This window comes from Heptranchias perlo, chromosome 10, assembly GCF_035084215.1.
Source record: "Heptranchias perlo isolate sHepPer1 chromosome 10, sHepPer1.hap1, whole genome shotgun sequence".
Taxonomy (NCBI): Eukaryota; Metazoa; Chordata; class Chondrichthyes; order Hexanchiformes; family Hexanchidae; genus Heptranchias; species Heptranchias perlo.
In genome coordinates, this window is record NC_090334.1 from 49,527,035 (window position 1) to 49,540,491 (window position 13,457).

Below are 13,457 nucleotides of genomic sequence, written 5' to 3' on the forward strand. Positions count from 1 at the left end.
AGCAAAGAGAGGACATGAAAAAATATTGGCAAGTAAAATCAAGGAAAACCCAAAGATGTTTTATAAATACATAAAGAGCAAGAGGATAACTAAGGAAAGAGTAGGGCCTATTAGAGACCAAAAAGGTAACCTATGTGTGGAGGCGGAAGATGTTGGTATAGTTCTTAATGAATACTTTACCTCGGTCTTCACAAGAGAGGGATGATGCAGACATTGTAGTTAAGGAAGAGGAGTGTGAAATATTGGATGGTATAAACATAGTGAGAGAGGAAGTATTAAGGGGATTAGCATCTTTGAAAGTAGATAAATCACCAGGGTCGGATGAAATGTATCCCAGGCTGTTAAAAGAAGCAAGGGAGGAAACAGTGGAGGCCCTGACCATCATTTTCCAGTCCTCACTGGATGCAAGCATGGTGCTGGAGGATTGGAGGACTATTAACGTTGTGCCGCTGTTTAAAAAGGGAGCGAGGGATAGACCGAGTAATTACAGGCCAGTCAGTCTAACCTCGATGGTGGGCAAATTATTGGAATCAATTCTGAGGGACAGGATAAACTGTCACTTAGAAAGGCACGGAGTAATCAAGGACAGTCAGCATGGATTTGTTAAAGGAAGGTTGTGTCTGACTAACTTGACTGAATTTTTTGAAGAGGTAACAAGGAGGGTCGATGACGGTAGTGCATTTGATGTAGTCTACATGGATTTTAGCAAGGCTTTTGACAAGGTCCCACATGGCAAACTGGTCAAAGAAGTAAAAGCCCATGGTATCCAAGGGAGAGTGGCAAGTTGTATCCAAAATTGGCTCAGTGGCAGGAAACAAAGGGTAATGGTCGACGGGTGTTAGTCTGACTAGAAGGCTGTTTCATAGAAACATAGAAAATAGGAGCAAGAGTAGGCGATTCAGCCCTTTGGGCCTGCTCCGCCATTCAAAATGATCATGGCTGATCGTCTAACTCAGTACCCTGTTCCCGCTTTTTCCTCATATCCCTTGATCCCTTTAGCATTAAGAAATATATCTATCTCCTTCTTGAATATATTTAATGACTTGGCCTCCACTGCCTTCTGTGGTAGAGAATTCCACAGGTTCACCACCCTCTGAGTGAAGAAATTTCTCCTCATCTCGGTTCTAAATGGCATACCCCGTATCCTGAGACTGTGACCTTTGGTTCTGGACTCCACAGCCATCGGAAACATCCTCCCTGCATCTAGTCTGTCTAGTCCTGTTAGAATTTTATATGTTTCGATGAGATCACCTCTCATTCTTCTAAACTCTAGTCAATAAAGGCCTAGTCGACCCAATCTCTCCTCATACATCAGTACTGCCATCCCAGGAATCAGTCTGGTAAACCTTCGTTGCACTCCCTCCATGGCAAGGACATCCTTCCTCAGATATGGAGACCAAAACTACACACAATACTCCAGATGTGGTCTTACCAACGCCCCGTATAACTGCAGTAAGACATCCCTGTTCCTGTACTCAAATCCTCTTGCAAAGAAGGCCAACATGCCATTTGCCTTCCTAATTGCTTGCTGCACCTGAATGCTCGCTTTCAGCAACTGGTGTACAGGAACACCCAGGTCTCGCTGCACCTCCCCTTTTCCCAATCCAGCACCATTCAGATAATAATCTGCCTTTCTGTTTTTACAACCAAAATGGATAACCTCACATTTATCCACGTTAAACTTCATCTGCCATGTTCTTGCCCACTCACCCAACTTGTCTAAATCACATTGGAGCCTCTTTGCATCCTTCTCACAGCTCACATTCCACCCCAGCTTTGTGTCATCTGCAAACTTGGAAATGTTACATTTAGTTCCCTCATCCAAATCATTGATATATATTGTGAATAGTTGGGGCCCAAGCACTGATCCCTGTGGTACACCACTAGTCACTGCCTGCCACCGGAAAAAGACCCGTTTATTCCTACTCTCTGTTTCCTGTCTGTCAACCAATTCTCAATCCATGCCAGTATATTCCCCCCAATCCCATGTGCTTTAATTCTGCACACTAACCTCTTGTGTGGGACCTTATCAAAAGCCTTCTGAAAATCCAAATAGACCACATCCACTGGTTCTCCCCTATCTAGTCTACTAGTTACATCCTCAAAAAACTCCAGTAGATTTGTTAAGCATGATTTCCCTTTCATAAACCCAAGCTGACTTTATCCTATCCTGTTAATGCCCTCCAAGTGTTCTGTTATTACATCTTTTATAATAGACTCTTGCATTTTCCCCACTACTGATGTTAGGCTAACTGGCCTGTAATTCCCTGTTTTTTCTCACCCTCTTTTTAAAAAAATAGTGGGGTTACATTTGCCACCCTCCAATCTGTAGGAACTGTTCCAGAGTCTATAGAATTTTGGAAGATGTTCACCAATGCATCCACTATTTCCAGGGCCACTTCCTTTCGTACTCTGGGATGTAGATTATCAGGCCCTGGGGATTTGTTAGCCTTTAGCTCCATTAATTTCCACAGCACTATTTTTTTTATTAATACTGATTTCCTTCAGTTCCTCCCTCTCACTAGACCCTTGGTTCCCTAACATTTCTGGCAGGTGATTTGTGTCCTCCTTTGTGAAGACAGAACCAAAGTATGTGTTTAATTGTTCTGCCATTTCTTTATTCCCCATTATAATTCCCCCATTTCTGACTGTAAGGGACCTACATTTGTCTTCACTAATCTTTTTCTCTTGACATATTTATAGAAGCTTTTACAGTCAGTTTTTATGTTCCCTGCTAGTTTACTCTCATTCTTTATTTTTCCCCTCTTAATTCATCAATCTCTTTGTCCTCCTTTGCTGAATTCTGAACTGCTCCCAATCCTCAGGCTTGCCGCTTTTTCTGGCAATTTTATATGTCTCCTCTTTGGATCTAATACTATCCCTAATTTCTTTTGTAAGCCACGGTTGAGCCACCTTTCCTGTTTTATTTTTGCACCAGACAGGAATGAATAATTGTTGTAATTCCTGCACACGTTCTTTTCCAATGGGGTTCCGCAGGGCTCAGTTCTAGGTCCCTTGCTTTTTGTGATATATATTCATGATTTGGACATAAATGTAGGGGGCATGATTATAAAGTTTGCAGATGATACAAAAATTGACTGTGGTTGATAGTGAGGAGGAAAGCTGTAGACTGCAGGAAGGCATCAATGGACTGGTCAGGTGGGCAGAAAAGTGGCAAATGGAATTCAATCCAGAGAAGTGTGAGGTAATGCATTTGGGGAGGGCAAACAAGGCAAGGGAATACACAATAAATGGGATAATACTGAAAGGTGTAGAGGAAGTGAGGGACCTTGGAGTGCATGTCCACAGATCCCTGAAGGTAGCAGGACAGGTAGATAAAGTGGTTAAGAAGGCATGTGGAATACCTTCCTTTATTAGCCGAGGGTTAGAATATAAGAGCAGGGAGGTTATGCTGGAACAGTATAAAACATTGGTTAGGCTACAACTTGAGTACTGCGTATAGTTCTGGTCACCTTATTACAGGAAGGATGTAATTGCACTAGAGAGGGTACAAAGGAGATTTACGAGAATGTTGCCAGGACTGGAGAATTTTAGCTATGAGGAAAGATTGGATAGGCTGGGTTGTTCTCTTTAGAACAGAGGAGGCTGAGTGGTGATTTAATTGAGTTGTATAAAATTATGAGGGGCCTAGATAGGGTGGATAGGAAGGACCTATTTCCCTTAGCAGAGAGGTCAATAACCAAAGGGCACAGTGATTGGTAGAAGATTAGAGGGGAGCTGAGGAAATTGTTTTTCACCGAGGGCAGTGGGGGTCTGGAACCCACTGCCTGAAAGGATGGGAGAGGCAGAAACCCTCAACTCATTTAAAAAGTACCTGGATGTGCACCTGAACTGCCGTGACCTACAAGGCTACGGACCTAGTGCTGGAAAGTGGGATTAAGCTGGGTGGCTCATCTTCGGCCGGTGTGAACACGATGGGCCGAATGGCCTCCTTCTGTGCCGTAAATTTTCTCTGATTTTAAGAAAGGTTCAAGCAATGAAACCTATCATCACTGGAAAAAGGACTGAAGGCAGACAGGATATAGGTCTGCAAAGTAATTAAAAGGTTTGGAAAATAAACATTAGACTAAAGGACAAGCACAAAATTCACAATCCTCGAGCAAGATTAGAGGGTTTTTTCCTGCAGGACAGTGGATTTGTGGAAAAGCTCCCAGAGAAAGTGCTTGACTCAGGATCAAATGGCACCCTTATAAAAAGGAGCTAGATCCATATGTCTCTTGAAAAGAGGGAATGAAGGCTATAGACATATTTAATACTGGTTAATTTTTTTTTAAAAAGGAGAGTTTGGGGAAGGAAATTCGTGCTCCATAAGGTAGGGATCAACAGATGGTGTGGGAGAGAGGTCCATGATGGAGTAATTATACATGGACTCTGGATGTAGTAGACTTATTGGACTATAAAGTGGGGTGTATAGCACTCGTTTTGTAGGCGCTATGTGGCCTCCTAAGGACCTAAAATGGTGTCTGGAAAGCTCGTGCACGCTTCTAGCGTGACTTGTGCCGGACGCCACCTTGGTAAAGGCGTTTGCACCCACTGAGATAATGAACGCCGGCAGCATATAAAGTAAGGAAAATATGCCTTAGATCAAAGTGCACCGCTGATTGACAGATTCGGTTTTGGAACTCGACGCTCCAGCCAACGGAATGACCTAACCTTGCACAGCTAAACAGGTCGTAAACAGCATGGAGGACTCCCCACCAGCACTATTTAAAGGGATCAGGCCCGATTTACAGGTTAGTTGCTGGATTATTGCTTCTGGCTGCTAATGCATTTGTATCTGTTTTTGGAGGTGTCCTATACTTGAATACTAGGACTAGGGGACATAGCCTAAAAATTAGAGCCTGGACTTGCAGGAGTGAAGTTAGGAAACACTTCTACATGCAAAAGGTGATAGAAGTTTGGAACACTCTTCTACTAACGGCAGTTGATGCGAGCTCAAATGTTCATTTTAAATCTGAGATTGATAGATTTTTGTTAACCAAATGTATAAAGGGATATGAGGCTAAGGTGGGTATATGAACAGTTCACAGATCAACTATGATCCCACTGAATGGCGGAACAGGCTCGAGGGGCTAAATGATCTACTCCTGTTCCAATAATAAAGTTTCAATACTCTACAGGGAGCGGGCTGACAGGCAACGGCAAGGGCACTGGCGGAGTGGGACAGGAATGCTGTGATTCCGAGAGGACAGCAGGTTCATGTTCCATGGAGCCACTGCCACTTGCTGCCTCCTCTTATGTGCCACTTTCTCCTGCAAGAAAGCGGGACATGTGTCAGTAAGTGTCCTACAGGATGTTTGGGTGCTGTGTCTGTCATGGTTGAATAGCTGTCAGTGTGTGTGACCTGTGAGGTGTGGGTGTGCAGCTTGCAACAGTGGTAATGTGTGAGGGTGAGAGGAAGCATCTGATTGCAAGAGTTGAGTACTAATTGAAAGAGTTTGTTGGTATGTGGGTGATGGGGAGTGTAGAGTGTGGAGCAGTGGATGTGGCTAGTGGTGCAGTTGGTAGGAGATGCCACTTGACAGTTGACTTCACTCACCTTGACCACTCGTGTCAAAGCATTGAACTTCCTGCACTGCATCCATGTTTATGGTGATATGCACCAGGCATTGACTTTGTCCCCTATTGCCTCTTAAGCATATGTCAGGAGGGCCACTTGCCCTCCTGCAGATATAGGATGCCCCTCCTTCTGTCCATCTCTTGCACCAAGGTCTCTAGTGCATCAGCAGAGAACTTTGGTGCACGCTCTCTCGTAGGCCTGGTACAAACTCAGATCGTCAGATTGGTGAGGTTTGGCTTGCAGATTGGAGGATGTGGGATTTAGAAGTGCGCAAGCTTTATTTGATGTTTTAACATAACAGTTTGTAAACATAGGGACAGGAACTGCATTTGCGTTTTACGTGTGCGATGTCCAATCTCCGTTCAGACTCCGTGCGGATCTGTATCTTATATTTTACAAATAAGAGGTGCTAGCCACTCGCGCAATATCGGTGCCCCTCTGCTGGTGAGCAGCCACTCAACAGCACAGCTAGGCCTGGCTGCACGAATCTCATGTGGGTTGAATGCCTCCTTTTGCTCCTGATTTTAGGTGACGGGGTGCCCCTAGTGGTGAAACTCTATGCCAAGGAGAGGCTAATTCTTTTGACTGCTCAACACTGCTACCTTTAAGCTAGCAAGGCATGTATGCGCAACATGGACACAGATTAATCAACATCAGTGGGATATAGAGTTCAAATGTAAAAATTATTTTAAAAGATGTCAACTTTGAGGGGTTAGAATAGTTAGAGGCCCTTTCGACTGCAGAATGTTTCTTCCTTATGTTATTAGGAACACACTGAAATCCTTACACTGCTATACAAATTTTGAATTGTTTTAGGGACTAAAAACATCACATAAATCTGGAAGCTTTTGTTTAAGTCTTCAATACACAACCCTGTTTCAGAATTTGCTTGTTTTAGCTACACAGCAGTTCTAACCATCTTAACAAGAAACTAGTCTGCAATGTAAGCAGTCTATCAGGTGCAATGTCCTGTAGGACTACAGCAGCGATTAACATCATTAAATTTATCCTTGTGATATGAATATCTTGTAGATTCCTTGTGCTATCATTTTCCACATGATAGGACCTGGATTTTCCTGCTCCTGACAGGTAACTGGGCTGAGCTCATTAGCTTTCGGCAGAATCTCCACCCCCAAGATGGATGTGCCCTGCTGCTAGTCTGGAAGATGTGGCAGCGCTGCAGTGGGACACAGATATTTTTTGCCTCATTATTCCTAAACTTAAATGACTAAGTTAGTGATCAGCAAAGGGGATCATGTGTTCTGGAAAAATGTCTTTTGTACTAAATATTGGATTCATCTTAACTCATTAGTATTGCATTACCATGAAGGAAAGGAAATAAATGTTTGATAATAGGAACATGCTTCAAAATATTGGATCTAAATCCAAGTTGTTTATATCTCTTAATCTGAATTTTGCAGTCTTATTCACATTTATGAATACAGATCAGATTTCAGATTCAGTTTTTGAATGTGGTGTGCACACACTTATTGGTAAAATGTATGGTTTCAAAAACCTACCAAAATCTATGTCGAGTAATGCTGCATTGGCACCTTCCACAAGGATTTTTTTTGCTGGACCATGAAGCGCCTCGTACATAAAGTAAATACCATCTCGTACCATTGGCCTTATACGTTCAGCATATTCCTAACAATGAAAGTTTGAATATTACAGCATGCTGTTGCTAAAGAACACAGATAAATTGGAAATATAGGCTATGCTACTTTAGGGCAAGCTTCAGTTCAAAGCAAGTTTACCATACCATCAGAAATTCTCCCATTCATTTCTATATTACCAAATTACCATAAAGAATAATTTGTTTCTCTTTTAAAGAAAATTGGTATTTTTCTGCTTCAGGAATCTGTTGGGTGAACACGTATGGGACCAAATTTTGCATTGGAAAGCCCTCATACTGGAACAAATGTCCACCACTGTGAAAATGGATCGAAACAGGGGTGACAACATTGTAGTGTGAATGTGTCCCCAGCAGGAGGTGACAATCCACCTTTGTCCTATATTGTAGATCTCCAGACAGGAGAGAATATCAATTTGATGATTTGAAGCACAATATTAGAAGTAGCTGAAAGACATATTACCTACCTCGTACGGTCTTCCTCTTTCTTTGAATTATATGTTTCCTCTACATACCACAGGAGAATAGCCTAGCTTGATGGGTTCTGGGACAGTCAAGCGCTGAGTATGTAAATAAATATCTTCATAATGTTACAGATAGGTGATACCATATGCGGTCTACTACTCCCACATCGTATAAAATCCAGTGTCTGTCCCATTGTGTCAGTACATTTCAGTCAGCAGCTAAACTCAAATTAACCGGTGGCTTCACACTAATTCCGCAACCCCACCCCCCCCCCCGCCCCAAACCCACACGGATTAGTGAGATGGATGGGCTGGATAGTGAGGCGTGGCGAAGGCACATCATTTAAAGAACAAAGATGACCCTACTTTGAACCCATCTGTATTTGAAGATTCAAGTCATTATCATGGTCCTGATGATCCCCCAATACTGGAATCTCCCTTGGAAGGGCTTTCAACCCAAAAGCAGTGGTAGGAACGAAATGGAACTGTATTGGCTGATAGATTTGGGGCCTTATGGCTGCTGTCCAAAAATAGCAGCAGAAGGCTTCAAGCCCTAACGATACTCCTGCTGCCTCTATTAGGAGGATCGAGGAGGTTGCTGACATCCCCTTCTCAGATCCTCCAAGTTGAGGGGGCTGGGCACAACCTCCAAGGTCCAACTTCAGAGGATCTTCTGCTGTTTGGGCCTCCAATGGGCAGAGACCCAGGAACATGAGACAGGCGGTGTGTTAATATCACTCCTGCCTCATTACCATTCCATTAGAATGCTTCCACCTGTTACAGGCAAAAGCACTCTGCCCTTCTGGGAAACCCCTGGAAGTACATGTGAGCGCAAATGAGATGGAGACCCAGCATAAGGGGTCTCCACCCCTTTCCCTCTGTTGTACGTCAGGAACTAGGCATTTTCAGGGTGCAAAGCAGATGGTAATTAATTGTAGTTATCCAGAGGCCTGGTCTATTAATCCAGAGTACTTTGCATCTATCTTTACCAAGCTAGAAGAGGCTGCCAAAGTCACAGTAAAAGAGGAGGTAGTTGAGATACTGGATGGGCTAAAAATTGATAAAAGGAGGTACTAGAAAGGCTGGCTCTGCTTAAAGTAGGTAAGTCACCTGGTTTGGATGGGATGCATCCTAGGTTGCTGAGGGAAGTAAGGGTGGAAATTGCAGAACGGATGGTCATAATCTTCCATTCCTCCTTAGGTATGGGGGTGGTGCCTGAGGACTGCAGAATTGCAAATGTTATACCCTCGTTCAAAAAAGTGTAAGGATAAACCCGGCAACTACAGGCCAGTCAATTTAACCTTGGTGATGAGGAAGCTTTTAAAAATGATAATCCGGGACAAAATTAGTAGTCACTTGGACAAGTTTGCATTAATAAAAGGAAAGCCAGCACAGATTTGTTAAAGGCAAATCATGTTTAACTAACTTGATTGAGTTCTTTGATAAGGTAACAGAGAGGGTTGATGAGGGCAACACAGTTGATGTTGTGTATATGGACTTTGAGAAAGGTGTTTGATAAAGTGCTAGATAATGGGCTTGTCAGCAAAATTGAAACCCAAAGAACAAAAGGGGTCGTGGCAGCATGGACACTAAATTGGCTAAGTGACAGGAGAGAAGTGGTGAACAGTTGTTTTTTGGACTGGAGGAAGGTGGTGATCTCCAGGAGCTGGTACTAGGACACTGCTTTTTTTGGATATATATTAATGACTTGGACTTGGATGTACAGGGCACAATTTCAAAATTTGCAGATGGCTCAAAACTTAGAAGTGTAGTAAACAGTGGGGAGGATAGTAATAGATTTCAAGAGGACATATTGGAATGGGTGGACACATGGCAGATGAAATTTAACACAGAGAAGTGCGAAGTGATTCATTCTGGCAGGAAGAATGAGGAGAAGCAATATAAACTAAATGGTACAATTCTAAAGTGGGTACAGAAGCAGAGTGACCTGGGGGTATATGTGCACAAATCTTTGAAGATGGTAGGATTGGTTGAGAAAGCGGCTACAAAAGCATATGGGATCCTGGGCTTTATAAATAGAGGTATAGAGTACAAAAGTAAGGAGGTTATGATGAACCTTTATAAAACACTGGTTTGGCTACAACTGGAGTATTGTGTCCAATTCTGGGCACTGCACTTTAGGAAAGATGTGAAGGCCTTAGAGAGGGTGCAGAAAAGATTTACTAGAATGGTTCCAGGGATGAGGGACTTCTGTTATGTGGATAAACTGGAAAAGCTGGGGTTGATCTCCTTAGAGCAGAGAAGGTTGAGAGGAGATTTGATAGAAGTGTTCAAAATCTTAAAGGGTTTGGATGAAGTAAATAAAGAGAAACTGTACCCATTGGCGGAAGGGTCAAGAACCAGAGGACACAGATTTAAAAGGTGATTGGCAAAAGAACCAAAGGCGGCATGAGGAAAAACTTTTTTATGCAGCGAGTAGTTATGATCTGAAGTGTGCTGCCTGAAAGGGTGGTGGAAACAGATTCAATCGTGGCTTCCAACAAGGAATTGGATACATAGTTGAAGGAAAAAAATTTGCAGGGCTACGGGGTAAGAGTGGGGGAATGGGACTAACTGGATTGCTCTTACAAAGAGCCGGCATGGGCCCGATGGGCCGAATGGCCTCCTTCTCTGCTGTGATCATTCTATGATTCTATGAACGTGAATTCAAATGCCACCATGGCAGTTTGAAAATTTGAATTCAGTTTTTAAAAATCTGCAAATAAAATGCTGGTATCAGTAAAAGTGATCATGACATTGATGGATTGTCGTAAATATCAAACTGGTTCACTAATATCCGTTAAGCAAGGAAACCTGGAGTTCTTTCCTGGTCTGGCCTATATGTGACTCCAATCCCACACCAACATGGTTGATTCTTACCTGCCTTTTGAAGTAGCCTACCAAGCCACTCAGTTGTGTCACCACTACAAAGAATCGGACTGCAGCGGTTAAAATAGAATCATAGAATCGTTACAGCACAGAAGGACGCCATTCGGCCCATTAAGTCCAAGCCGGCTCTTTGTAAGAGCAATCCAGTTAGTCCCATTCCCCCGCTCTTTCCCCGTAGCCCTGCACATTTTTTTCCTTCAAATGTTTACCCAATTACTTTTTGAAAGCCACGATTAAATTTGCTTCCACCGCCCTTTCAGGCAATGCATTCAAGATCATAACTACTCGCTGCGTAAAAAAGTTTTTCCTCACGTTGCCTTTGGTTCTTTTGTCAATCACCTTAAATTTGTGACCTCAGATTCGCGACCCTTCCGCCAATAGGAATAATTTCTCTTTATTTACTTTATCTAAACCGGTCATGATTTTGAACACTTCCATCAAATCTCCTCTCAACCTTCTCTGCTCTAAGGAGAACAACCCCAGCTTCTCCAGTCTATCCACATAACTGAAGTCCCTCATCCCTGGAACCATTCAATAAATCCTTTCTGCACCCTCTCTAAGGCCTTCACATCCTTCCTAAAGTGCGGTGCCCAGAATTGGACACTATACTCCAGTTCAAAAAGGCAGTCCACTACAACCTTCTCAGGGCTACTAGGGATGGCCAGTGATGACCACAGCCCAAGAATGAATTTATGAAAAGGTGTATCCATTGAATCTTTAATTGGCATGCTACACAAGGGTTCCACTGAATCGCTATGGATTCTGTAAGCTCAATCTGCCTTAGGGTTAGATATTTATAACAAATGTCTGCCCAGGCCTTTGTGACTGTGGTCCATTGAGCTATGACCACAATAAATCCAAAACAAAATAACTGCCTGCTGTAGTCCATCACCAACAAAAACAATAACTCTCATATATAAAGCACCTTTAATGTTATAAAATGTCCCAAGGTGCTTCACAGGAGTGTTATCAAACAAATTTTGACACCAAGCTGCGTAAGGAGGTATTGGACAGGTGACCAAAAGTTTGGTCAAAGAAGTAGGTTTTAAGGAGCTTCTTAAAGGAGGAGAGAGGTAGAGAGATTTAGGGAGGGGATTCCAGAGATTAGGGCCTAGGCAGGTGAAGGCACTGCTGTCAATGGTGGAGCGATTAAAATCGGGGATGCGCAAGAGGCAAGAATTGGAGGAGCACCGAGATCTCGGATGCTTGTAGGCTGGAGGAGGTTGCAGAGATAGGGAGGGGTGAGGCCATGGACGGATTTGAAAACAAGGATGAGAATTTTAAAATCAATGTGCTCCTGGACCAGGAGCCAATGTAGGTCAGCGAGCACTGGAGTGATGGGAAAACATGTGAGTTAGGATACAGGCAGCAGAGTTTTAGATGAGCTCAAGTTTATGGAGGGTGGAAGATAGGAGGCCAGCCAGGAGAGCATTGGAACAATCCAGTCCAGAGGTAAAAAAAGCATGGATGAGGGTTTCAGCAGCAGATGAGCTGAGGCAGGGGCGGAGACAGTCGATGTTACGGAGGTGGAAGTAGGCGGTCTTGGTGATGGAGCGGATATGTGGTCAGAAGCTCATCTCAGGGTCAAATAGGATGCCAATGTTGTGAATGGTCTGGTTCAGCCTCAGTCAGTGGCCTGGGAGAGGTATGTTGTTGGAGGCTAGGGAATGGAGTTTGTGGTGGGGACCAAAGGCAATGGTTGCTGTCTTCCCAATATTTAGTTGGAGGAAATTTTTGCTCATCCATACTGGATGTCGGACAAGCGGTTTGACAAATGAAAGACAGTGGAGGGATTGGGAGAGGTGGTGGTGAGGTAGAGTTGGGTGTCGTCAGCGTACATGTGGAAACTGATATTGTGTTTTCGGATAATGTTGTCGAGGGGCAGCATGTAAATGAGAAATAGGAGGGGCCCATGGATAGATCCTTGGGGGACTCCAGAGGTAACGGTGCGAGAACAGGAAGAGAAGCCATTGCAGGTGATTTTCTGGCTACGACTGGACAGATAAAAATGGAACCAGGTGAGCGCAGTCCCACCCAGCTGGACAACAAAGGAGAGGCATTGGAGGAGGATGGTGTGGTTAACCGTGTCAAAGGCTGCAGACAAGTCGAGAAGGATGAGGAAGGATAGTTTACCACGGTCACAGTCACATAGGATGTAATTTGTGACTTTGTTAGTGTCATTTCAGTACTGTGGTATGGGCGGAAATCTGATTGAAGGGATTTAAACGTGGAGGTGCGGTAAAGATGGTCACGGATTTGGGAGGCGACAACATGTTCAAGGACTTGAGAGGAAAGGGAGGTTGGAGATGGGCGGTAGTTTGCAAGGACTGAGGGGTCAAGGGCGTGTTTTTTGAAAATTGTGTTGATAGCAGCGTATTTGAAGGGGAGGGGGACAGTACCTGAGGAGAGGGAACCGTTAACAGTATCAGCTAACATGGGGGTCAGGAAGGAAAGTTGGATGGTCAGCAGTTTGTTGGGAATAGGCTCAAGGGAGCAGGAGGTGGGTCTCATGGTCAAGATTAGCTCGGAGAGGGCATGAGGGAGATAGGAGAGATACTAGAGAAAGATAAGAGTTCAAGGCTCGGGCGGGGGGGAATCTTAGAAGTTTGGCTTGGTGAGCTAGGGGAAGGGAGGAAAGTGGCAGAGGCAGCTGAATGGATGGTCTCAATCTTAATGACAAAGAAGTCCATGAGCTCCTTGCACTTTACGTTGGAGGTGAGGGTGGAAGGGGAAGGGGAGAGAGGTTTAAGAAGACGGTTTTTAGTGATGAGAAGCCGGGGGTTATATTTGCATTCCAGGATGATCCTGGAATACTGAGCAGTTTTGGCAGAGGAGAGCAAGACCCGATAGTGCTTTACGTGATACAGCCAGATCTGGCGATGAATGGCTT

The 13,457-nt window shown here is 43.8% G+C and overlaps 1 protein-coding gene across 2 annotated transcripts in view; it reads right to left on the bottom strand.

The window, feature by feature from the left end:
- Positions 1-13,457, bottom strand: part of LOC137326523 (adenylosuccinate synthetase isozyme 1 A-like) — a 52,874-nt gene that overhangs the window by 14,382 nt on the left and 25,035 nt on the right. For both annotated transcript variants that reach the window (XM_067991695.1, XM_067991696.1), the window contains exon 8: positions 7,102-7,228. In XM_067991695.1, the coding sequence (XP_067847796.1) occupies positions 7,102-7,228 (127 nt within the window). The remainder of the gene's footprint in view (positions 1-7,101; positions 7,229-13,457) is intronic.